Source organism: Apiospora aurea, assembly GCF_038362705.1.
Source record: "Apiospora aurea strain CBS 24483 chromosome Unknown utg000001l_segment0_segment0, whole genome shotgun sequence".
Classification (NCBI taxonomy): domain Eukaryota; kingdom Fungi; phylum Ascomycota; class Sordariomycetes; order Amphisphaeriales; family Apiosporaceae; genus Apiospora; species Apiospora aurea.
Genome location: NW_027117388.1, coordinates 3859493 through 3885389, shown reverse-complemented (window position 1 = coordinate 3885389; position 25897 = coordinate 3859493). Strand labels below are relative to the sequence as shown.

General features: G+C 51.8%; 9 protein-coding genes across 9 annotated transcripts; 7 read left to right on the top strand and 2 right to left on the bottom strand.

Annotated features, from left to right (window-relative positions):
- Positions 1–2242: 2242 nt before the first annotated feature.
- Positions 2243–3530, top strand: PG986_001205 (uncharacterized protein; the record flags this gene model as incomplete). Its single annotated transcript, XM_066837427.1, has 2 exons — positions 2243–2476; positions 2541–3530. The coding sequence occupies 2 exons, from the start codon at positions 2243–2245 to the stop codon at positions 3528–3530; spliced, it is 1224 nt and encodes a 407-aa protein (XP_066706320.1).
- Positions 3531–6179: 2649 nt separating this feature from the next.
- Positions 6180–6587, top strand: PG986_001204 (uncharacterized protein; the record flags this gene model as incomplete). The annotated part of the gene is made up of 1 exon (XM_066837426.1): positions 6180–6587. One exon carries the CDS (start codon positions 6180–6182, stop codon positions 6585–6587), a length of 408 nt encoding a protein of 135 aa, XP_066706319.1.
- A 1035-nt stretch (positions 6588–7622) lies between these two features.
- PG986_001203 (uncharacterized protein) lies at positions 7623–9980 on the bottom strand (the record flags this gene model as incomplete). The annotated part of the gene is made up of 9 exons (XM_066837425.1): positions 7623–7699; positions 7769–8033; positions 8087–8214; positions 8267–8292; positions 8350–8765; positions 8821–9023; positions 9088–9273; positions 9461–9660; positions 9712–9980. 9 exons carry the CDS (start codon positions 9978–9980, stop codon positions 7623–7625), a joined length of 1770 nt encoding a protein of 589 aa, XP_066706318.1.
- Positions 9981–10989: 1009 nt separating this feature from the next.
- On the top strand, positions 10990–12411 carry PG986_001202 (uncharacterized protein; the record flags this gene model as incomplete). Its single annotated transcript, XM_066837424.1, has 3 exons — positions 10990–11014; positions 11134–11444; positions 11497–12411. 3 exons carry the CDS (start codon positions 10990–10992, stop codon positions 12409–12411), a joined length of 1251 nt encoding a protein of 416 aa, XP_066706317.1.
- Positions 12412–13063: 652 nt separating this feature from the next.
- Positions 13064–14166, top strand: PG986_001201 (uncharacterized protein; the record flags this gene model as incomplete). The annotated part of the gene is made up of 4 exons (XM_066837423.1): positions 13064–13326; positions 13396–13962; positions 14027–14040; positions 14096–14166. The coding sequence occupies 4 exons, from the start codon at positions 13064–13066 to the stop codon at positions 14164–14166; spliced, it is 915 nt and encodes a 304-aa protein (XP_066706316.1).
- A 294-nt stretch (positions 14167–14460) lies between these two features.
- On the bottom strand, positions 14461–16058 carry PG986_001200 (transferase; the record flags this gene model as incomplete). The annotated part of the gene is made up of 2 exons (XM_066837422.1): positions 14461–14537; positions 14633–16058. 2 exons carry the CDS (start codon positions 16056–16058, stop codon positions 14461–14463), a joined length of 1503 nt encoding a protein of 500 aa, XP_066706315.1.
- Positions 16059–17401: 1343 nt separating this feature from the next.
- On the top strand, positions 17402–18785 carry PG986_001199 (uncharacterized protein; the record flags this gene model as incomplete). Its single annotated transcript, XM_066837421.1, has 3 exons — positions 17402–17722; positions 17841–18238; positions 18305–18785. The coding sequence occupies 3 exons, from the start codon at positions 17402–17404 to the stop codon at positions 18783–18785; spliced, it is 1200 nt and encodes a 399-aa protein (XP_066706314.1).
- A 1203-nt stretch (positions 18786–19988) lies between these two features.
- PG986_001198 (uncharacterized protein) lies at positions 19989–21828 on the top strand (the record flags this gene model as incomplete). Its single annotated transcript, XM_066837420.1, has 2 exons — positions 19989–20535; positions 20843–21828. 2 exons carry the CDS (start codon positions 19989–19991, stop codon positions 21826–21828), a joined length of 1533 nt encoding a protein of 510 aa, XP_066706313.1.
- Positions 21829–23242: 1414 nt separating this feature from the next.
- PG986_001197 (uncharacterized protein) lies at positions 23243–24662 on the top strand (the record flags this gene model as incomplete). The annotated part of the gene is made up of 2 exons (XM_066837419.1): positions 23243–23245; positions 24198–24662. 2 exons carry the CDS (start codon positions 23243–23245, stop codon positions 24660–24662), a joined length of 468 nt encoding a protein of 155 aa, XP_066706312.1.
- Positions 24663–25897: the final 1235 nt, after the last annotated feature.

Below are 25897 nucleotides of genomic sequence, written 5' to 3'. Positions count from 1 at the left end.
AATGTGTATATAAGTTGGCCATTTTCCATCGTAGAATTAATTGAAATACATCATTCTTTTCCTTTTCCTCTTCTCTTTTTATCTATAACAATGGTTGACGAGAAGAAGTTATAGGCTGCGATTCAAACTGTTTCGGATGGTCGATTAGTTAGATTCGCCGCGAAACTGTATGGTGTTTCGCGGACCACGATTTCCGCGTGGATACAAGGCCGTCCGACAATCCGAGAGAGAAATGAGTCCTTTTAAGCCCTCTCTGCAACCGAGGAGGCTCGGATTGTGTCTTGGACCCTTGCGCAGTATGCTCTCGGCGTCTTACCTCTCCATTGCATCTTTCGGATCTTTGCCTAACGTATATTTAAGGCCGCCGGCAATAATACCGTGCTTGGGAAGAACTGGATAAAGAAGTTTTGTAGGCGCTATCCATCAGTTGATTCTGCTCTTTCAAAATCGATGGATTTCAGACGAGTTGCAGCAACCTCCGAGGAAAATGTGCGAGAGTTCTTTGATAGGCTCAACCACAACTTTATCCGCAATACCCCTATCGAGCATATCTACAACGTTGACGAGATATGCAGTTAGATTGGCCTCGGCAGTAACCAGATGGTGATCGGTCCTGCCGGCTTGAAACGAATTATCGTTAAGGACTCTGCTAATCGCGAATGGGTGTTAGTTGTTGAGTGCGTTAGCGTAGATGGTCGAGCCCTCCCGCCGTTGGTTATATTTAGGGGGTTATCGGTCCAGTAGCAGTGGTTCCTAACGGCGGAGGAGGACCTGGCGGCGGAAATCAAGGACTGGCTCTTCGCGGCGTTACCGAAAGGGTGGACGAGCAATGAGCTGGCGCTTGTGTGGCTTAGAAAGATCTTCATCCCTTAGACTGCGCCGGCGCAGGGGGATTAATGGAGGCTTCTTATACTGGATGGTTATTCCAGCCACGCTACCATAGAGTTTATGTTAGAGTGCCTAGATAACAAGATCTGGCTCCTCTTCCTTCCTGCTTATACCTCGCACCTCCTTCAGCCCCTTGATCTCGGTTCCTTCTATATATTGAAAGAGAGGTTCCGCCGGATGGTAACTCTCCGCTGCTTGGGGCTTTAGAATATGACGATAAGTAAGAAAGACTTTATCTGGTGCTGGTGCGAGGCTCGCAAGATGGCCTTTAAGAAGACCAATATATTGAGTGGTTGGAGAGCCACCGGCATCTTCCCCCGTGACATCAATAAGCCCTTGAACAGTAGACTTAGGAGGGATGCGGACCGGTAGGCTTAGGCTGGACCTTTTGAGCCACCATCGATCGATTCGTAAGCTTAATTTGCCTTTTATGAGTTGACAACACCAACCAGCTCTCGGCAGATTAAGCAGCTCACTACCTTATTCACTGGTGATGATGTTGTGTTCGATAGCACCACTCGGCGTTATCTGTTTAGGAAGCTCGAGAAGGGTCTTGACACTTTGACGAGCTAGATCGGCAATCTGGAGTACGAGAAGTCTATCCTAGAGGTAAATCTAGAAAGAGAAAGAGGAAAAAAGAAAAAAAGAGTGATCCCCGACCCCAATTAGAAGTATGTAACGATGGCAGATGTGTATCGCACATAGAGGGGGATGGTAGAGGATGCGTAGGAAGGTTTAGTGGTGACTGTATTATCGTCGGCGCAGGACGCCATTGTAATTAAATCTGACTCTAAGAGTGATGCCGAGAGTACCATCGAGGTATTATATAGTTGATTTGGTATTTTTAGAATTTATTATTGTTTTTTAATTGAATTATTTCTATATTATAGTGTTATTATTGTTTTGTTTTTTACCCTGGCCCGTAGCAGGGGTGGCCCGTAGCAGGGGTGGCCGACTTAGTGACAAGATAGATACTGATCCAAGCTTGATTCAAGAATGTCAGCACTTCCGGCATTGATATTGCTACAAAGAAGAATTCCGGTGAATTGATTGAATGAAAGATGCATTAAACTTTCGGGAGAGCTCTTTGTCGTGCTGTGATTCGTTCTCCCGATCGCAATCTAGTATGGGAATGACAAGTAGAAAGACATGGGCAAGAACAAAGGAATGCGAAAGAAAGAAAAACCTTTGAGAGAGAACCATGCTACGGGGCACCATCCTGAAGGCGGTACATTAAGTAGATAGGTAGCTTCCATTCGGTCAACCAGTCTCTCTGTCCAGAACCGAAAATTGAAGCAGTAACCAACAGAGCAAGCCCAGCGAATCCAAGATCTCATCTCACAGTTCGGTAGAAATGGCTGACAATCAGTTTTCCGAGGAGGACCAGCAGCATATCCAAGATGAACTGGTGCGTCTTAGTACGTTGCTGGACCGGACAGTTGCCCAACTAAAGGATGAATTCAAACGCCGAGATGAAGAGAAGAAAGCGGCCGCCGACGAACGAAACCAAATGTTTGATAATCTAACAAGGAAAATTATTGCCCAGGTGCCAATGCGAGTATGTCTCCTTCCAGACTCAGCAACACCGGTAAGATATTGCTTATTCGTATGCACACATTTCTAATATCTACCATACTAATACATCTTCGTAGGAATTTCAACTCTGCCTCGGCAAAGTGGACGACTGGGTCCTCAATAATATTGGCCAGGATCTTCCCGGGGGAGACAACCTTCAGAGGGTGCTCGAAACTGCAAAGAAGGAACCTCGCTATGGTGCAGTCTTCAGAAAAGCCCTGGAGGATGATCCAAGGCTTAGACTCGCAGCTCACGCTCCCTCCTTGGAAACTCGTATTGTGGAGACTAGCATATATTTCTGGCTCACGCGTGAAGTCTATGGCAATGGATTACAGCGAGTTTCTCCAGCCTCGTTTCAACTACTGCAAGACCTGGAACAGTTCATGGGAGAGGACAAATTCCCCGGGGTTGCTCTGCAGGGCTGGAAAGCACAAACCTACCATGCCTGGATCAACACATCCCGATATCAGGCCGACCGTGAGAAATACACACTTGATATGGCTAAGGAGTTGGCGACTGGCATGGCAATGCTCTTACCCGACCTTGGCGACTTGGACACTTGGGTCGGCTCCCTACGAACGGAAATTATAGAGCCTAACTTGGAGCTGAAGGAGCAGATGATGGCTAGTAATCTGGAGTTCGAGGTCACTACTACCCAAGATGTGGATGACCATGTGACGAAGTCACAGCTTGATTTTAAGTGGGAGGAGTATTTGGACATCACGAGCCACCATCGTCATCTCAACGCTAAAAACATGGACGACACGAAGCCCATCAGGATGCTTGGTGTTTTGCGCCCATTCCTCTCCTCAGTTGGGCTAAGGGATGACCGCAATTGGTACGAGCCCGAAGTATGCGTCAAGCAGGAACGTCTAGTCGCATGGAAGGAGGACTTCGACAAATTTATTTCTGGTCAACAGGAGAATGAGGTAGTATTCTGGTCACAGTTCATTCGTGAAACCATGGATGAAACCCCCGACTTCCTAGCCCGCGGTGTTGGAAACACGTATGCCATAGATGGAATATTACTGTCATTTAGAACACGGCCAACCAAGGCGAATGAGTAGAGAAAGTAATAAGAGAAGATGGGATATTCCCCAGGTATCACCGAAGATTGTCGGGCACATGTAGTCGTCGAATAGCTTCCAAGGGACTTGGATTACTGGGATTCACACGCCAGATCTGGACCCGGTTCGAGCCTGTTGTCAGAATACGTAGAAACCAGATGGAACGTGTATTGGAGGAGCCGCTGTAACTACATCGAAACATATAGTCGGTACAGAAGATTTCTATGAAGGCTAAAAGAAACCCACCCATGGTAATATTATCGCGTTTATGTGTATCGGCGTGTATACCTTTGTATAATTCAGATTGTTAACGGCATAATATCCAGGGAGGAATTATCGTTGATGAGTAGAGGTACATTTCAAGGGGTAAAAGGTTCTTTTGTCCACTAATCTAGTCATCTTTCCAAGCCGGTCTGAAAGTCCCTGATTAGGGCTTGTAGCTGCATGCCAGAGCATTGGTATACTAGTCGCCAAAATTGATACTGACCTGGACCTAATCAAATCATTACCATGAATTGCCTACCTATACAGCCGGGAATCTGGGCGGCCCCTTGTATTACCATGATTGACAATGTCAGTCATTTCAAAAAGGTCCTACTGGGTTCCGTACTGCCCAGTTTGCCAAATATGGAATGGCCACCACTAATGTTTTGGTCGGCAGGCTATTTGAGGCCGCTCCCGCCGTCTGAGTGAAGACCGCAGGTAGCTCTTGCCGAATTTCGTGAAGCCGACGAAGATGCACGGTCTGGCCTGCATCTAGCTCTGCCCCGTCGACCATCGTCGTCTTCGATAGCGGCAACATAATTAATCAATAACATAATTCGACAATATTGATTTCACCAACTGCTGTGGCCCGACGCCAACTTTCCTTTGTCATCACATCAATTAATAAAAGAATAAAACAAAAAGACGGGGGACAAAAAATATCATCATATCCAAATGCCGTGGCTCGATGCCGTCTTTTCCTTTGTCATAAAAATAAATAAATAAAAAAACACAAAAGAATTGAAAACAAAAAAAACCGCCCCCAAAAAATTCCCCCGAAAAAAGTCCCCCGAAAAAGGGGTTGGTAGAGGGATGACCTGGCAGCGGGACATGATTGATCCCAGCGCGTGGCGCACATATCAATCTCTGTCAGATTCCAGTTGCCGATGTAGAATCACCATCCTTCGGTGGAAATTTCCGACTGGCAGTGATCCATGCACCATGCATCGGTACAGAAGCATGTTTGGCATCGTCATTTGCCTTGTATCTCATGATGTACGCGCAAAAGGCCGGCATGATTGTGTTGGCTGGGTTGACATCACAACGGCCATACAGACGACAGGTGTTCACCGAACGCCGTGTATGATCAAACGAGCCAAGCCAACCGAGTGTGCGCCCGACGAGTTCCCCGTGGACTTACTACCCCACATGCCTCGGGCGAAAGCAGGTGGAAAGACTCGGGATGGGATAGTCTCGCAACTTGGGCATATTCAGACCTCCCATTGGGGCCCGGCTCGTCTCGGGCACGACGACATACACGAGACGACTGGATCAAATACAGACTGTGATGCACCGGATCCTCGTCGTCCTGTCGGGCTTAGGCGTTGCCTTCCGCATCGAGATCAAGGTGCTGAGTGACTCAAGACGCGGCGGTTCCTGGCCAAAGGATCACATAAACATGGAGTTTGGTATCGCGTGTGGTCGGCCGATCTCCAAAAGGCATCAATCACCCTGAGCTACTGCTCAAAGCCCAACTTCTTGTTCTAATCTGACCGAAGGCGGCTGCAAGGGACACGTCCGACTCGGAACCAGGATACCACGATCTTCTAGGACGTGCACTTGGAGTCGTTGATGTCTCGCGGGGGGTTTCTCGGCTTCGCTTTGCTTCGTGTCCTAGAGTACGGACTGTGCTACTGCAAGCAGCATCTCCAGGACCCAGGGGTACCCCACCCAAATCAGGGGCCCTTTTGGCGTCCAAACAATCGACACTTTCGTGGGATTGGCCTGGGGCATCACGTTGGCATCGTTGGGTAATTGGAAAGCGAGCGTCGGGCAATTCGGGAAACAAGCGTCGGGCAGGCACTAGGCAGAGTGATCGTGTTGGATTTGACGTCGTAATGATTTCAGTCCTGATTTGGTGGCATTCCGGTTGCCCTGGGCATATAGCAGGTTCGAAGACTGGGACACAGGATGCCGGGACTATCACGCGTGAAGGCTGAAGGACGCATTTGGGATCGATATTGCAACCGAGGACGGCTTTTCCAAAGACAATTGGCACCAGAAGGGCCCAGTGAAATGAGTACTCTACTTTAGTGTGTACTGGGCTGGATGCCTAAAGTCTAAATATTCCAATAGAGAATGGCTCAATTAAAGTCCCCAATTACCTACTTGGCCACAGCAGAATAATTGAGTTTTGGCAGACCTGGAAACCTTTCGGTACATCGGAGAAACGAAACAGGCCAGTCAGTACATAAGGCCTCTAGCACTTGATTTTGGTACTCTTCTGGCCTGAACAACCCAACTACAACCTGCCACCTACCCATCCGCCTGCGCCCAAGCATCTGCGAGTCTACCCACATACATTGCATTCCATACACTGCCGCCCTTCAATCCACCTGCACTATTCCACCGCCACAACCACTTCTTTTGCAGCGACACATCAAGATGAGCCCAATCAATTGGTCCGCAAGTCCCGTGGAGATGGAGGCAGCCTATAAAACCTACATGGGAAGGAGAACTGCCGAGGTCGAACTCTTCAAGAACCAGCCGAAACCCACGCAGGCCGATTTGGAGCGGGCGAACCTTGTGATCTCCTCGGCCGACGAAGAATGCATCTTCATCATCTACCACACGTCCAAGGATGCGCAGGCAGCAGAGAAGAAGAATGAAACCTTTTCGGAATTGAAGGCCTTGTGGAGGGACTTTCGGCTGGCCAGAGCGGCACGTCGTGAGTTCAACGGGCGGGACGGGGCCAGCGAACCCAGCAAACCCAGCAGACCCAGAAACAGCAGATTCATCACGTTTAGGGAGAAGGATGTACCTTGGCGTGCGAAAGGCACTGCCATTTCGTAGAAACTTGTCCGCACCCCGGAGTAGGAACAACACGCAGAGCGGGCAGCAGAGCAATGTTTGATATGAGCCACCAGCTTCGACGCCATCTTACCAGATGTTATTAGTCACCATGATGCTGGACACATTTGCGCTAGATGTGGGGCTTTCGCAAGCATCATTATTGACGGAGGCGGGTGGTATTCAGGTCGCAGGGAGAAAGCGCTGTTCCGGAGGTCGAATTTGGCAAGTGTGCGATATCAATTCTCGATGCCAAAAAAAAAGAAGCGAGGCAATTGAATAAGTTTGGCGTGTTCTAGGTTAAGCAGCCAATGCACAGACCAACCGTCACCCAGGTATATCTGTCAGGGGCACTCTTGATACGGATAAATCATCTTTTCTCTTCTTTCCACAACGTCTTCATCAGATCGTAACAATCGCTGTGGAAGGAAAAGCCAAGATCAGTGATGACCAATGTCACTAGTACGCTAGCCCACGGGTCTTCAGATGCTCACCACAGCACCATGAAGCCGAACTCTTCAGTCTGAGATCTTTGACCTGGCTCCTCCCTTCTCACCCCAAACAGTCTTCATTTTTGTGGCATCTCTAGCATTGGTGTGACTGGTCAACTCGGTGCATATTGGGGAGCAGGCGTAAGTATCTGAAAGAAGGAAAGGTAGTTTGCCTGTCAAATTCCTGCATGCTATGCGATGCCTAATCGAGAAAGGGGGTTAAACCCGGTGGGTACGACAGCACTTTCTTGATTCCAGACACAGGCGAACGCAGTTTGGTCAATGTACCACTTCGCATTGCCAGAGGAAATGGTAGCCTGTAAGCATCAAGCCTTTACACCAAAGGCTATCTAAACCTCCCAGCCAGACCATCTTGTGATATCCAATCCTTGGTCCTTCAAGTACTATTGACACTGACCCAGTCGCAACAGTTCCCCCATAAGCCCTCAATATCACGTCTTGCGCCCCATATCAAGTCCCATGTTTCCCATGTGAATCTATTCGTTGTCGAGAAGGTTGCAGTGAGGCAAATAGTGCTCAAATGCGCTCACGCATACTCCGCAGTAACCGTCTTGTAGCGTTGATTATCGTGGATCAGGGTGTAGTCAGTGGATGCCGATTTGCCTGGAAAAACATTAGCTAAGTGCACGGTGCAGGCTTGATTTAGATCATAACCAGGTGGTGAAGACTTACAAACGACCTCGATCTCGCATCGGACGCGGTAGTAGTCGAGACCATCATGACCACGTCTGACACGGAATTGTGAAGTGGGGATTGGATTGAGGTCGGCTTCGAGGCGACATAGAGTCCTCACATTGCGGTTCCGCTCCAAGGGTGCACCATCGGAGTCGCTGTCTACGCAGATCTGGATATTGATAATATCGGGGCGGCCGAGGAGAACTTTGAAATCATGGTGGAACTTGTGAAAGTATGGCTTGGACTCGGCCACGTGCTCGCCCTGTGGAAGATTAGCATGGTTTTGTTTGGTTTTACTGGGGAAAGAAGCCTTACACTTCGGATGAACCAATCCATAACTTTCACACGCCAGCAACCGTCCAATCCATCCCAGTAGCGCTTGGGATAGAGGTCACGATGCAACTCTTCCTTGTAGGGCACGCCAAGCTCTACGCCGTAGTGATCTATATTAACGTCAGCGTAACTTCTTGCCCGACTCTGGCCTCTCATCTGCACCAGGACTTTCCAGCCTGTTATGCTTACTGACAATTCGTTAGCGCGCTCGCTCTTCATGAGGGTTCTGGTTGGTCAATACATACCTTCTTGCCTTTCTGTCAAGCACTTTGGGGAATGTGCTGTCTTCCTGCGGAACCGCATCCGCAAGACCCTTCATTACAGCACCAAGCACCACGGCCAGTTGTGATTGGGGGGTAAAACGGAGTGGGATATTTTCTTTGTCCTCGATCTCATCCTTGAGTCGCTCTCGAAGATACAGAGAGGTCCCGAAGCCTCCAACAAGAACCACCGCATCAATGGGAACGTTGGCAGAGTGGATTTGTTCCTTGGCTACTCGGATGATTTGGAGGACAACCGGCTCAAACATTGAATATATATCGGAGGCTCGCAGGTGGAGTCGACCGTTTCTGATGCCGAGTTCGGGATTGTTCGCCATGCCAAAGACCGGGACTGAGGAAGTGCCATTGGGTATCGATGATGTGGAAAATTTACGTTTAGGCTGCCTAAAATATTAGCATTTACTGAAGCGAAGAACCGAGGAGTGGATTGCTCACACCCGACTCGAAGGCCTGCACAGCCACTCCCAAGACTTCGTTATCGAAAGCATCCTCGTGCCCGAGTGCGGCTTGGAGGTGAGCTTTGAAAGCTTCATCAACGAAGGCTCCACCACATAGGCCTCCCGAACCTTTGGCTGCCTCTCTGACTTGAAGGACGGGATGTAGGTCAACGATGGTGTAGGTAATGAGATCAGCAGTACCTAACGAGTACCATGTTAAGTCAGCAGCGAATCCCCTCGAACAATGATAGGGTCAGTAGCTTACCTCCGCCGGCATCCAGTACAATGAAAGTCTGTCCAATTTTCAGGGATAGGTCTTGTGCCATTGTGTGCAAAGAGAAAGTCGCGGCAGCCTCTGGCTCAGAGACCATAGTGACACCGCCAAGACCAGACAAGCTTGGAACTTTCTGGAAAGCTTGCAGTGTCTTGTGTTTAGCAAGCTCGCTCCATACTGTGACGGTTAATATGAGTATCAGCAACACTTTTAGAATACACGCGAAACGAAGCGAGGGCGCCGAAAACGGATAGGAAAACAGGGGATGTTGAGGCAGCCAACATACCCAGGTGATATTTATGCGATCACAGGGGTTTAGTCGATCAAAGCAAGAGAGTAGAGAGTTGGAAGCTGCACTACTTACCTGCTGGAACTGTGAGTACGAATCGTAGAGCAGATCTCTCCACGTATCTTTGCACCATGGCCGTTCCCAGAGTTTGACTTAGAAAGTACATGGTATGTTCACCAAGGCCAGAGAGGTAGTCTCGTACCAGACGGTCCGTATCGTGGTCAGCAAGCATTGTTTGAAGGTCTGCCGGTCTATCGCGAGCAGACTGGAGACCCCTAGTTGGTATGTCAATAAGCAAACTTCAAGCACTTAGAAATGTACCTCACAATTTGAACCACCGGAAGACTTCATCTGGATGGACAGAATTGCCGATCTGGAAGCCCCATTCAAAGTTGGTCTGTTGCCGGGGAAGGTAGCGGAGCGTCGTAGGCGCCTTTTGTCCGGACCCGCCTTCTTTCGTGAATTGATTCGGCCACGATACGCATGCAACTCTGAGGTCAGGTATGTTGCTTTGACCGTAGGCTATACCTGAGTAGGTGGTTCCAAAGTCGATGCCGACCACCAGGATGCGATGTTCCGCAGAGGAATCCTCCATTTTCGTCAGGGTATCGATATGATTATGTTTTTGTGGCCACTTTTGGTAGAGCTATCTGCTGTAGCAATGTAGAGGGGGATATCAGAGGAGGAAAAGGCTGATGACCTGCAAGCGGAGAAGGTGTCATAATATGTACGTTTATTTAAAGTGAAATGTGGCAAACGACCTCTGAGACACAGAATAATCCCCCGAGACTGAGGAATCAAGGTCAACAATAGAGATCCGATACATTTTGTTCTTTCCATAAAATGCTAAGACAGATCCTTTTTACAACGCTTGTGATGTCTAATGTTTAATGTTCTATGCATGAAAGAAATGAAGCAGGCTAGACAGCTGTCCTTTCTAATAACAGCCCCTTTTACATAACGATAAAAGATATTATGAGATACTTTAAACCAATGTTTTATCTTATACATTCCATAGATATGGATCCATAGAAGTCCGAATACAGTGGAAGTTGTCTGAAAAGAATAATCTTTCATGGCCAGACCTCTATCTACCTTTAGTATGAAAAGATTTCCACGGTCGAAACAAATGAAAAAGTAACAGATAATGAAAGGCATCTGCTCATTTCACTGCAATAAGAGATTGAGGTGCCTGAGAAGGTTTCCAGATCACCCCAGGTACTGTTTTATGCCAAGTGCGAAACCCCTGATAAATACCGTTGATACTGCGACATGACTTTGGTCTAACTCCCGTTCCCTTCGCAAAGCAAGCTGAAAACATGTTCCTAATGGGATTAGCTAACCTATTCGGGGTGATTATAACTAGCCCCAAGTCTGTTAGGCATGGTAACCCCAGACCACCCCGTCGTCTCAAACCCAAGGCACCAAGTTCCAGGAAACATACGCCAAAAGCTGCTGGTATGTTTACAATACTTCGAGCGCATCACTAGGTACTAACAAACGTAGACCGTGGTCTGAACTTCGACGAGTCTTCCTTGGCAAGACTGCTTCAGGAATCAACACTCGCTTCGGACGACCAATCTGGCCCGCTTGAGCCGCGTCCGATGCCTACTGCAAAGACTGGCGAGAGTATCTCCTCCTCAACAATGCCACGATAGGTTGATACCCTCTAGACGTTACTATAGCTAACCGGTATCGCTAATGCCAAAGAAAAAGCCATGGGAAGAGCACGCAAAAGTCCCAAGCAGGTACTCAGCGTGCTTCGGCTGAGGTCCGAGATACGGGTCACGGAATCCCGAAGGCGACCTCGTCGCGCAACGACCAAGATGAAGCCAAACAAGAATCGGCTGAGAGTGCACTCCAGAGGATTTCAACTACAGCGGATTCGCTTCAGATAGTAATCGAGGCTCTCGAGAATGCCAGAGCTGAGATAGCTCAAGGAGCCGAGTCGGCTGGGATCGCTACATCGAAAATTCAACGAAGCCTTGTGTCCACGGAAGCTCATATCAGTAGCCTTCAGTCGAGCAGAATTCATCTTACCGCGAGTGAGGCTGCAAATGTGCGACCAACTCCACCAATCTCAAACATTTATACTGACGATTTCGATTTAGGAGTTTGATTCCTTGCTCGAGGCGATCGATCAGTGGATAATTGATTTCGTCACTCCAGTATTCCTGGACGAGAACAGCAGAAAGAGAGCGATTGATATCTTCGTGGACAATCCAGAGTCCCAGTGGATCGTCACTAAGATCATATTCCAAAAGGGGGCCAAGCTCACGGCCTGTCTACCCGAGACAGAGGAAGATATTGTGAAGACCGCTATTACGCACTGGTTGACTCATAGTGTTTTCATCCATGGTCTTTCACGCATCTCTCCGAGTACGCTTCGCCTCTTTGAAACTCTAGAGCGAACAATGACACAGCAAGGCGAACTCTTATACGCGGTGCAGTCTTGGAGAGCAGAGACATACAATGCTTGGATCAAGAGCTCAAGGTACCAGATCGACCGCGAACACGCTACTATCGACATCACCAAGGAAGCTCTGAGCGGGATGGGAATGTTTTTTGACGGAAGAAATTTGAATACTATTGGCCATTCCCTCCATAAGAATGTGATAGAGCCTGCCCTTAGACTGAAGGAAAAGATGGAAACCAGTCGGGAGAGCTTCCGGGTGCTCTTCAGCCAGACTATCCCTTCATCCAACGACCAAGGTACGGCTAACCACCAGGTCGATTTTGAGTGGGAGAGCTATTTCGACATCACAAATCACCATCGACCGCTGAAGCCCGCTGCGATGGAACCAAACGATCAGGCGCATTCGGAAAAATTCATCCGTCTTATCGCTATATCGCCAGGCCTTATAATGCGAAAGGTCCAGCGAGATAACACATTTGGCGAACCAGAAGTTGTTGCAAAGCAGAACCGTCTTGTGTCATGGAAATTGGATCCCGTCCAGAAAGCTCGTGAACAAGAAAACGCAGGCCCGACCTTTTTCTCGCAACTTTATCGCCAGTTCCGAATGTAGGGGGGGGGATGTATTGTGGCAGGGATATGTCAGCGAGGCCGAAGCTATGTGCAGATATGAATCAGATTGAATAATGCAGAATATTCTAGCGATTGTCTCAAATGGATACCTGAAAGTACCCAAGTACAAACGGCCCTTGACTGACCATGAAGGCTAACATGTTGATATTTCATGTTTTCCTTTGGCGATGTTATCTAGATATCTTGTGATCAGTGATTTCGTACTCATGGACTACTTCTATGTATTGGAGAAAATGGAAACTACTGGAAGCAACCAACCCGATTTGAGTCTGCAACCTAGACGCCAAGCACCCGAGGCAGTTTTAATATGCTAGCCTATAAAGAACCATCGATTTCCGAGTCACGGTAGCTCTTCTCAATTTACTTTCATAGCCAAGTCTGACAAGACTACCTCATCAACATCACCCCTTTAATCGATGGGCGTGGCACCCATATCCCGAACGAACCACGAGAGCGAGAGTCTTGACCCCAAGCGGAACAAACTTCGAATATGCTCACCGAGGACGCCGGCACCACGGATCAGATACAGACAAGCATACCGGTAAAGGAAGTGGCGGTCAGATTATCGTGTGAGTGACAAATATCTTTTCTCAATAACAAACCCGAAATCTCATATTCCGATTAGTAGCAACATGGAGCACGCGCTATTTGATACCCTGGCGTTAAATCGCGAGTGTGTCATCTGCTGCGAGACCAAGACACTGAAGGAGTTCTCTACCCGACCTGTTTCATACGCCTGCACTCACACCATTTCTGCATGTTTGGAGTGCGTCCAGCTTTCCTTGCAGGCCCAGCTCGAGGAAAAATCCATTCAACAGATTATCTGTCCCGAGTGTCCGGAGCTTCTTACGTTCCGTGATGTGCAAGCCTTTGTGACACCAGTCAGCTTCAGAACGTAGGTGCAGCAGACTTAAGATTTCTGGGGTGGTATATGGTATACTTGGATACTGACTAAAGTCAATAGGCATACCGAACGTGATATGTACAAGACCATCTCCTCCATCAGCCACTTTGTCTGGTGTCCCCTGAGCGGCTGTGAATCAGGACAGATCCACTGGTCCGGCATACGGCAGCCTCTCGTGCTCTGCCAGGGCTGCCGCCGCCAGTTCTGTTTCACGCATCAAACCGCTTGGCACAGGGAGCACACCTGCGACGAGTGGGACCAGTACCTCGCCGACGACACATTCCGGAGCCAACTCCAGCGGGAGCGAGAGCGGGAAGAAGCCTACGACGCGGAAATTGCTTCTCTGGACCTGCGTATCAAGGAGGCAAAACACCAGTTCCAGCAATCCATCCTGAGCGCCGAGGACGCGGCCAAGGCGCGGTTCGAGTTTGCCGAGGCGCGCCGCCGGGAGGAAGAGCGGGCAGCAGCCGAAAGAGCCCGGGTCGAGGAGCAACGCCGCTTGGCCCGCGAGGAGGAGCAGCGGAAGCTGGCACGGCGCCGGGAGATGGAGGAGGGTGAGAAGACGGTTTCGAAGCTGTCGCGACCCTGTCCAGGTTGCAAACGGCCTACGGAGAAGATTGACGGCTGGTGAGCAACGCCCCTACCGTCGTTTTCACTAAACAACATGCTAACTTACGATATCACATTGCAGCAACCATATTCGCTGTAAGCTACAAAACCTGTCTGAGGTCGAGATGCATATTTGCTAACATTCTGCCAGGTACACAATGCCTCTGTCACTGGGACTGGGTCGTCGGCAGGGAGTACCCCCCTGGTCAACTTTGGTTTTAATAGCTGGAAACCAACATTACTCCTTGATGGCGAAGGAAAAATATTCATGATTCAGCTCCCGCGGGAGACTGGGTGCCATCGGCGCCAAGACATATTCACTTAGGAAATCTTGTTCAGTTGACTCCCCAACTACCATCACCAAAAATAGAGGGCACCGTAGGGTTTGGGCTGATAATTGCTGATGAACTTATTTTGACGTTCCCGTCCGCTAACTAGTCATGGTATTGCATTGGCTCTAAATCAGACTTTCGACCGCAGCACATCTCGAAACACAAACAAGTAACACGCTAGCCATTAGTCCACGCCTCTGTACTCGAAGTGCTGACTCCATTCGGGGTCAGCACGCAGCTTGGGAACGAGATCCTTCTCCACTACAGACGTTCTTGTATCAGCTACCATCTCCTGATTGCATTGATCTTCCCACAAAGTAGTTTGGACTCTGGGGGTTGGAGTCGGGCTTACTTACTGCAAATGGACCATATCGTCCCCTGGTCGTCGTCGTCCCCGCCACTCGTCGCCTGCGGCGGGTACACGAACGCCAGGTTGGCCGAGACGGACCCGCGGGTCAGGAACCGGTGCGTGAGCGGGCGCGCGAAGCCGAAGTCGCACGACGTCGCGTCGGCGGGCCGGTGGTCGGTGATGAAGAGGGAGAGGGGCGGCTTCGCCATGAGGTTGAAGCTGATGGACTGCTGGTCGCGCAGCGTCGCGATGTACTCGAGCACGGCCTCGACGCCGGCCTGGGTCACGCTGTGGGTGAGGCGGCGCACGTACAGGGCGATGTGCGAGAGCGGCGTCTCGTGGCCGCCGGGAGGCGACGCGAGCTCGCCGATGGCCGGGAGTTGGACCGAGGGCGGCGCCATCTCGCTGAAGCCGCCCGTCAGCATGTTGCGGATCATGCGCTTCGGCGGGTCCGGGTTGTGGAAGCGCGACCGCATGTCGACCGACTCGCCGAACCAGGGCGCCGTGGCGGCGAGGTCGGCCTCGTAGTAGGGCACGCGCACGCGCGTCAGGTGCCGCCAGACGAAGGCGCACATGGCGTCGTAGGTCGAGACCCAGCCGCCTCCCTCGGCCGCGGTGGGCTGCGCCAGCCTCTTGAGGGCCTCGGCCTTGCTCTTGGGCAGGTGGAACAGCACCGACTCGAACTGGTCCTCGGACGGCAGCTTCGGGTGGCGCGGCGCGACGGGCGGGCCGTCGACCAGCTGGTCCTGGGGCAGCTGCTTGGTGAAGCGCGAGACGTCGATGCAGGCCGGGTCCCACGACGGCCACTGGGGCGCGCCGCCGGTGGCCCGGGCGTCCCAGATGGCGCGGCAGTTGTCGGAGAGCTGGCGCGTGAAGTTCCGCCAGCCCACGAGGTCGGCGGCCCAGTGGTGCAGGTGCGAGCTGAACATGGCGCCGCCGCGGATGAAGTTAAGCTGGAAGCCCGAGGTGATGGGGCTGTTGTTGGGGTTGGACTCGGGCCGGCCCTCGCCGTAGGGCATGCCGTCGAGGGCGAAAGCGCCGGCGTGGTCGCCCAGCGACTTGCCGGAGAAGGTCATCTTCTCCATGTCGTCGACGGAGGGGTACTCGGGGCCGTCGAGCCACTTGACGACGTAGCGGACCGTCGTCGCCTTCTTCTTGACGAAGGAGAAGCCGCCGCCCTCGTCCTTCTCGATGGTGCCGCACAGGTGCCGCACCTGGCTGAGCGTCTTCTCGAGGCCCTGCTGCAGGACCTGGGCGGCCTGGTCCTTGTGGGCGTCATCCAGGCGGAAGTACAGGGCGAACTGACAGTAGACGACGAGGATGATGGGATCGAAGAGCGATAGGCGGAACCGCTCCTCTTCGGGGTCGTTCTCCCAACCCGTGGGATGGATGGCGTGTTCTTCGTGCCTGGGCTCACGCTGTGTGACGACCATGACTGCGACTCTGTGTAGTGTTGGGGTTACTAGGTTGGTTTCCAAATCAATTGGGAACCTCGCCGATATGGTGTGCGTGATATGTAGTATAGGTAGTTAAGAAGCTACAAGCGATTGCCGCAAGAAATACGTCTGCGAGAGCCTGCAGGGTCCCCTTTTTCCCCGGCTAGCACGCCCCAGATTTGCTTGATGGGGCGTGATGGGGTTATTCGCATGCGTAATGTTCTTAGTCGCAGCAACATGTTACATCGAATGGCGACATACGGCCTATCACAATCTGGCTGGCATTGCCCAGGGCCATTGTCGGTCCATGGCCATTGATCCTGCGTCCAGTTCCATTCCGAGCTGCTGTCAGATTTGGAAAGCCAGGGCGGAGCGTTGTCCTGATGGAGCGACTTACTGGGCGCGTGCCGGGCCCGCACTTGCGGAGGAACCAGGCTCACGACTGGCCGACTGGCAGGCTGTCCCACCGGCGTGACTGTGCCGCCGCCGCCCCCCTTTTGTCTGTGCCGCCGCCGCCCCCCTTTAACTGTGCCGCGCCCCGCCGCGCCCCCGCCCCTTTAACTGTGCCGCCCCCTCTTAACCGGATATATTTAGGAGGAACTAAAAAGCATGCAACATCTTAATATTTTTGATCACCCTTTAGTGAAAAATCGGCGTTTTACGTAAGTGCTCCAAGATTGTATCGAAATCTAGGCTTCACTGCTCCTAGAGGCCCTAAACCGCCCTACCCGCCATACCCCGGACAGAGAATAGAGGGGGGCTTTACGATATAGTAATCTACGGGTGCTCGTGCGAGGACATGCCGCCCCTGGCCATTAGGCACCACTCAGTACGCACCGGCGTTTTAGAAAGGCGAAACCTATATAGATGTTGAGCATTATATGCCAGTCGATGCTGCCGTCGATGCTGCCGTCACGTCGTATTGCTACCCTAGACTGTCGTTCTTTCCGGGGTGTCCAAGGCGTGGAGTAGGCGGGATACCACCGAGGAGGATTTCGCGACGAAGATCATGATCATCTCTGCTTGCCGTTTCAGGATGTTAATTACGAGCGACCCCAGTCCAGGGTTACCTATCGGGAATTGGGATACTCTCGATCTGTTCCCGTGTTTTGCCGTCTATCCAGTCCGATACGCTTTTACTAGGCTGGTCAGTGTTGTTTATTCTTCTAGTGCCTCCCGTCCGCGCCCCCCCTATCTCGAAGGTATTTGTGATCTCTTCTCGTTTCAAGCCAACGAGGTCCCTCCCCCAAGCCCTCCTGAACATCGCATTGTGCTTTTGTGTTTTGCTTTTTTTTGCTGTTTTCCTTGTCGTCAAGCAGGTTCCTGACGGCATCCACACCATGTCGCTCGATCTCTCCGCCTCGGTCCTGCCGCCACCGGATGGCATGGTCTCCAACTTCGACGACCCACCGAGCAGGAACAACGCCCTAGGCCTCGGGGCTGTCAGCCTCATGCTCGTGGTGTCGACTCTGGCCGTGGCGGCCCGGCTCTACGGCAGATTCGGGATCGCGAGACAGCTGAAGGCCGAGGATGTCCTCATCATAGGCGCCTACGCCGCCTTCGTCGCGGCGGCATGGACAGACTTGATGTGGCTTCAGTACCCGGGCTACTTCGTCCATGCTTGGGATATCAAGGTCGAGACCGAGATCTCGGCACTGTATGTACGTAGAGCAATCTCTCTCTCTCTCTCTCTCTCTCTCTCTCTCTCTCTCTCTCTCTCTCTCTCCCATGTCTGTGTCAGTGTCAATTGAGAGAAATACTAATATGCTTCGTTGACAGTATGCGTTCCTCTTTGGCGTTTTCTACTCTAGCGCCCTGGGCCTCATCAAGATCGCCATCCCGCTCGAATGGTCCCGGATATTCGTCCCGCCTGGTACCCGGAAGAAGAGCTACTTCTGGTGGGGCTCCATGTTCATCGTCGCCCTCCAGTCCTTGGTCCTGGTCGTCATCACCATCCTCCTGAATGTGCAGTGCATTCCCCACGAGGCCATCTGGGACGTCACCAAGGTGGCCGGCGCCAAGTGCTTCCCCCTTCCCATCCTACAAAAGGTCTCGGCCAGCACCCACTTCGTCACCGACGTTATCATGGTGCTGTTGCCCCAGAAGGTGGTCTGGTCGCTGAACCTGTCGATGCAAAAGAAGGTTGGACTTGCCTTTGTTTTCAGTCTTGGTATCCTGTAAGTGATTTCCCTACATATATCTTTCTGATACTGCGATGAGTGCTAACGGGTAGAAATGAACAGGGGTGTGGTTTGCTCGGTCTTCCGCCTGGTCGACACGCTTGCCCTCGCGACCGAGAAGGACGTCTTCTACTTCACCTCGCCGGTCCTGCTATGGTGCACGGCCGAGATTACGTGCGGCTTCATCGTAGCCTGTGCCCCCAGCTTGCCCCGCACCGTCAAGGAATCATACCTCCTCCGCAAGATCTTCGGCAGCACCGTGTCGGGCACCGGGTCCAGCTCCAACCACCACGGCCCTCGCTCGAGCTACAACGCGCTGTCGCGGAAGCGCAACAAGGACGGCATGTTTGGCGATACCGAAACCGGGATGCCGCTGAGCAAGCTGGATAGGTCCGAGTCGACCGAGCACTTACGTGAGGCTTCTTCGAAAGACGGCGACGCAACCTTTGGGGGTGGCATCGTGCGTACGACGCAGGTGACGGTTGTAAAGGATAAGGGGTCTCGGAAGGCCGGCGAGCCTCAGGCGGTGTCCGCTTGGTCATAGGTTCTGTTACGTGTACAGAAAGTAGCTTACAGGGGGTGGTGTGTTTTAGGGATCAGATGGCATGGGATAATACGGAGATGTATAATGATGTTGATGATTGTATACTAGCGATTGAGAATGCTCAAGAGCCCCGTCCGTCATACTACCCCGAGCCTGCGGAGATTTACTCACATACGCGCGTAGACTGTCCTCGGCATCAACTCCTGGGTCATCAACAGTAGTCGTTCGGTCTTCGGTGCGGATGCGGACACGTTCAATCCGGATCGCTGGCTGGATCCGGAAGAGTCCAGGAGAATGGCAACTTATCTCATGCATGTAAGTAGCCGTGCCGCTATCTGCCCACTGCCACTTGTCCTTATCTCCCCTGTATCAATACGACATCTTTCGTAGTGGGGCACGGGATACAACCAGTGTCCCGGCCGTAACTTGGCGAACCTCGAGGCCTGCAAAGCTGTTGCGCAACTAGTCAGAGACTATGGCACCGAGCCGTTTCGACAGGTGGGAGCTTCACGTTCGAGAATCGCTTGCTGTGCCTTACAGACCCTCACTTTTGTCTCTTGAGGCGAAGTGGTAAGGTAGGTTGATCCGGATCCTGCGGATAATTTAGTAGGTTTATTTTGATTTCGGAACACCACGGACATCAAGATGGTGAAATGGTGGTACAAGGCGCATTATAATATTTTGAGGTTAGTATAAATTTGCTTACTAAAGTGTATACTTAGCTAAGTTAGCTCGTATGTTGTCAGTATATAGAGTTACTAGTAACTCCCTCAATTAATGGCAAAAGTGATGCACATACTTAATTGCCGACTCTTGACTTATCATATCCATCCCCCCCTTGCTCCGGTGCCGCGATATTATCCGGATTATCGCACAAAGTGGGGACGGCCTATCCCTTTATTTCAGCTTACTGCTTACTCTCTGCATGGGGTTTGTCTCACCCCAACCCCCAAAATTTACTCCAAAAACGAAAAGTTGCATCGGTACTCCGTGAGGAGAGAGAGTCTGTGTGTTTGTAATTCAACCAACAAATTGGGAATATGGAGGAGTACGGTTGTGTCGTTATAGGTGCTGGTAATATTGCCCTATTACGTCTCACGTGTGTTATCATGTCCGGCGGATGGTGTTACTAACCGGTATATAGGCTGGTATGGGCTCGCCGCCGCCAAGCAGTATCACTGCACTGAGCCCGAGGCTTCATTGATGATATACGACTCGCAAGCGACTCTCGGTGGCACCTGGGCAGACGAGCGCCTCTACCCCGGACTCAAGACGAACAACCTCTTGGGGACGTATGAGTACCCCGACTTCCCCATGGACACGGCGACCTTTGGGGTCGAGCCGGGACAGCACATTCCCGCTTTAGTCGTCAACAAGTACCTCAGGGCTTATGCGGAGGAGTTTGGCATCGCCGATCATATCCGCCTCCAGACCAAGGTCCGGTCCGCCGAGCACCATGACGAGACTGGGGGCTGGACTCTTTCGGTGGAAGGCCCCGACGGCGACAATACCCGTGTCAAGGCGCGAAAGCTGATCATCGCCACCGGCCTCACTTCGGACCCGTTTTTGCCCCATTTCGAAGGTCAGGAAAGCTATGGCGGAAAGATATTTCACGGCAAATACTTCAAGCAAAACAGGGAGACTTTACATAACGCCAAGAACGTCACCGTTTTCGGCGGAACCAAGTTTGGATGGGATGCTGTCTATGCTTATGCCACGGCCGGAGTGTCAGTCGACTGGGTTATTCGATGTATGTCCACCCCTTTTCATATGACTTTCCGGTAGACTGATGGGCGAGCTTTACTAATCTGGTCAATGCCAGCATCTGGGCATGGCCCTTGTTGGATTGCACCGCCATACGTGACACCATTAAAGAAATGGATCGAGAAGCTAGCTAGTAAGGCGGCGCCCCCGCTCCATAGATCAAACACTCTCTGATCGATCTTAGACACGCGCTTCTTGACCTGGTTCAGCCCCCTGTATTTGGGGTTGGGCCGATGGCTACAGCCCCATTCGTCGAATTTTGCATGGAACCTTCGTCGGGCGTCTCATTGTAGACGCTTTCTGGAAGATCCTCGGGAACGACGCGCTGACGCTGATGAAATTCGACTCGCACCCCGAAACCGCCAAGCTCAAGCCATGGACCGAGGCCATGTTCACCGGCGCCAGCTTCAGCATCCTCAACTACGAAACGGACTTCCTGGCCCTCGTGCGCAGCGGCAGGGTTCGGGTCCACATCAGCGACATCACCAACTTGAGCCCCGGCAAGGTCCACCTGTCCGACGCGACCGTGCTCGATTCCGACGTTCTTCTCGCCAACACGGGCTGGAAGCATGTGCCTGCGCTCAAGTTCCTGCCCGAGGGAATCGAAAAGGAGCTGGGCCTGCCGCATACGCCGACGGAGAAGGGTCTCCAAGATGACCTTGCGAACCAGCAGCTGCTCATGAAGAGGGCCGACGAGGAAATCTTCGCGCAATTTCCCCGACTCAAGAAACAGCCCGTCTGGAACAGGTTCTACGTCCCCCTCACCGACCAGAAGGGCATCGACAGCGACGACGCCGTCACCCCGTGCACGCCCCTCACGCCGTACGTGCTGCACCACTTCGTAGTCCCGCCCTCTGAACGCTTCCTGCGCACCCGCGACGTGGCGTTCGCCGGCATCGTATCCAACTTCAGCAACGCGATCACGGCGCACTTGCAGGGCCTCTGGATCAGCGCCTACTTCTCGGGGTCGCTGGCCCAGGACCCGGCGGCGGCGTGCGCGGCCAGTAACAGCAAGGGTGAGCTCGAGAAGCTGCGCTACAAGACGGTCCTGTATAACCGGTTTGGGCGGTGGCGCTACCCGACCGACTGGGGCAGCAAGAACCCCAGCTTCATCTTCGACGCGGTGCCGTACCTCGACTTGCTGCTGCGGGATTTGGGGCTGCCGGTGCACCGGAAGAACGGGTTCCTGGCGGAATGGACGGATCCGTATGGTCCTGAGGATTACCGGGGTGTGAATGAGGAGTGGCAAACCAAGTATGGGAAGGTTAAGGATGCTTAGGGTGGTGAGGGTTTGTGGTGGACGGGGGCGGCTTGGGATACATGGCCCAAAGCATCTTCATTGCAAGATCTAAATTTGAATACCAAATTGAAAATCGATGAGGCGTAGCTACATGGTTATGTATGCAGTATATTCCTATCAGGTAGCCGAAATACAGCAGACACCAGAACCCATGAGTGGCGCACCATTAGGATACACACCTTGCCTCACGTACCTTAGGGTGAACGACCATGTACGCAGTGTTCCACGTAAGACAAGGGAATATTAGGAGTAGCCTTCCATACTTATTAAATGAACTGGAAACCGGTTGAAATATACACTTCCTGCATTAGATCGATGCGAAAGCGCACCGACACCCATCGCGGCATCAGACCACTGCCTACATGCGTGGGTAGCTGCTGTTGATGGACCCCGCCTCCACCTTCGTCGTCGGCTCTCATTCAATGCGTATTTGACTTGGGTGTCCTCTGTTCCAATTCGAAAGGGCAGGGAGATATGGCATGCGTCGACGCCAGGCTCCAGTCTTCACGCGAACCACAAGCTCGCTCTTGCAAACTTGAATCGATCAATGCAATTGAACGTGGAGGCACATGCCGCTACGTACAGGTGGCATCTACCAGGTACCCAAGTACATTCGAGCTTCAATGTTGGCCAGGAGAAATTGTAGTTCGCTGACTCATTCCTACATGTAAGTGCTTAGGTAGCTTGGCTGCTCATTGTGTGTCCCATGGCTAGATTTTGGGGAAAGAGCGTCTTCGGTTGACGGAGCTAGCTGCATATGCCACTCCACTACCCTTTCGCCTGCCTCGAATGGATTCTCCAGATTTGAACCGTTGACATACCTGCATGGTTGGTGTTCTGGCCATCCATGGCAGCAGCCTTGTATTCCTGTCCTGCCTTTTGAATGTGCCGATTCAGATCTTGCTGGACCTCTCGTCTACATAGCTCCATATGGACATGCAGCCATCACTCACAATATGTGGCCTTCTTTAGTATCGCTAGAGTATATGTCAGCCCTCCCCCTATTAAGAAAGGACCCAGTGAAATACAAAAAGATATGCTCCTATCATATCTAGTAGCATCAACTCTTAACACGCATTCTGCATATTCCCAGTTGATGCTCGTGATGACGCCCGTGTCTATGGCAACGGAAGTTTGGCAAGTGCCTCTCTGTCACTGGGTCCGGGTGCTTGATCACCTGCATATTCAGGTGCGCACCTGCTCCTTCCTTCCAACTTCGCAAGAAGTATCGAGGGCAGGTATGGAGGAAGCTATGGAGGGAAGGCGCGACTTCCAGCTTGAAGGCATGCAATGGATCTTCTTCTCTTTTTTCTCTTCACCCGCGTCCAACCCGTTTATTTTTGGATATATTTGCTATATACTTCTTAATTTTCTTCTTCTTCCCTTTCTCCCAATGGTACGTACCGTCAATTCAGCATGTTATCTTCTTAATCGAACATGATACGAGTTCTTTCATGCGGTTTGCATATATTCCTGGCGCGATCACGAGTACATGTTTACTTTTATGATGCATACTCAGGAAAACAACTGTATGGCAAGCAATCGAACGCGTCGGGGCGGCTTTCACCTATATTCTTTGAGTCATCTGGATTCCAGATTTTGAGTGGAATGTCAACAACAAGTTATTACAATACACTACAGTGCATGGTCTTTTGCGTTGCTTCTGCCTTGGAACATTCATCGCAAGGTTCCATCCGTGATTGGTACAGCCAGACCACACCTCTTTCCCACCTTGTTAGCCACTACGCAGAAAGCACTTGCTAGGTAGGATAGCGAAGTCGCAGACATGCATTTATAACTGACTGTACCTGCTCAAGTGCACACATTTCCTTTTGCACATATCGAACATGCATTGGTACAGAAGTGCCCACCACTGCTTTGCTCACTCAACAACAGCAGCCACCACTCTTTGAAAGGCATCCTTTGGCACATACTCAAGAAGTGATTCTTCAGCCCTAAAAGCACCGTCACAAGTTATCGTTATCCGCACTCTAAACCAGTACCAGCACTGGTTACATATTCAGTCATGGAAGCGATACTCAATTTCAGACCCACCCGACTCGAGCGCGCCGAGGGGTTCTTGGCAGCTATTTGCATGGCGGTTGCAGCCACGAATCCCGGACCTGATCCCGAGTTCGATGCATTTTTCAATCAGCTACTGCGTGCGAAGGGGCTACCCCCACTGCCCGTAGAGCCCACAGGCGAGGGCGAGCTCTACGACTTCCTCAAATACGGACCGTTCGGCAAAACCAGGACCATTCTATCCGTGATGGCGCCAGTCAGCCTGTGTTTTGTGTTCTTGTCCCCCGAGACGAAGCGGGGAATCGTCAACCCGCATCAGCCGGAAGAACTTGCGATACGTCCTGACCGACCTGTTGCCCAAGGCGGCCAAGGGCTACCTCTGCATTCTCCTCCCCAGCCTCGCTGTCGCGACCTTCAACCACCTTTTGCTGCCGTACCTGGTCCGTCCGGACCGCTATGAAGTTGACTTGAGCCTCGGCCAGGTTCTTGTCAGCCAGATGAAAAACACTGCGTTCCTCTTTTCACGATACTGGCGCCCAGGCAACCGCCCTCTCGTCCGCGGGCTGCCGTCCGGCGTCTTGGGCCTCCGGGCCGTTCCGGGGTACTCTCGACAGCAAAATCCGCGCTTCTGGATGTTCTTTGACATTGCCGCATGCGGCCCCTTTAGTGACTTGGTCATGTGTGGTCTATATGGGTCGTTGTGGGACTTTCCCAGGTATGTCTGTGGAAGCGCGCAGGCTTTCGTCACGGCGGCTGCCGCGACTCGCCTCGAACGGGCCCTTCGCGGCTAAGGAGAGTCAAGTGTGTTGAATGGTATTGGAAGTTACGTGCTGGGATTCGTTATAGTGTGGTTCAAGTTGGTAGGGGGGTCAGCAATCGCCTCTTCATAATATTGACGCGCAAGCATGGACATTTACGTGATGAAAAAGCTATTCCCAGAATACTCAGTACCGATGGGTTAACCGGCTAAAAGTATCGACGAACCGCTGGGTGCGTGACAGAAGAACAGCGTTGCCAAGCTGCTGGCATTTTGCGTTCTCCTAGACAAACCCCCCTATTCTGCCCTCTTTTTGAGCGGGAGTACTTTAGGTGGATACTGCATCGATTGGGTGTGATCAGGAGCCGAAAACGGTCCATATCCTCGTTCGATATGAGCGGAATAAGTTGGGAACATCTTTGATGGCGAGCGGGAGCCGCAGACGTGTTTTCTCCGATCACCGTGTGTGGGTGGAAATGCCGTTTTATTAGATCCTAATGCAATTAACGTCTCTCACTAGGGGCGGCAGTTCATGATTGGATGAATGCACAATACGGCCTCATCTAGTAAAGTTCATACATACTGATCGGATGGCATATGGCACCCAGGAACTGATGATTTGTCCAGATCGTCTTCTCCGGAAGGAATACCCTAGTGCCAATGGGCGATTTCGGCATATGCTTTGACGGACAGGGGCTAGGTAGTTCATCTCAATCCTCTTTTGAACGCCTACTGACAAGTCCTTATTGACAGGGTTCTCCGCGAAGATTGCCACGATCCTAGGCAGCCTAAATGGATTGGGCTATTATTTCCGGGACTGTAATGCGCGGCACGAAAGCGTGTAAATGGTCACCGAAGAGATGCCATGAGCGCCTCGTCTCCTAGGAGACATCTGACGCTTCTCTGGTGTGCGTGTCAACAAGCAGAGGCATGCGAGGTTGGTGCTGAAGATCGATGTTGGTGAGCCCTATTTTTCTATCACCATGGCAATTGTCAAAACGAAAGTCTAAACTGCGTCAGCAGTCAAAATAGACATGCGCAGTGCGGCGGCGGCGGCGGTTTGGCTGGTGTTTGGGCGTTGCGTTGGCTTAAAAGGGGCCTGCGGCCTGCCCTGACGATCTTGATACACGTAGCGACGAAGATCGCAGCGCAAAACGGAGGTCCCGCCTATCTTCACAGGTCAATTCAATCCCCTCTGGTCCCTGCCGTCATGGCGGGCCAGGTGACTGTCGATGGAAATTGGGGTCAGGCAATCAGCACGGCCTTGGG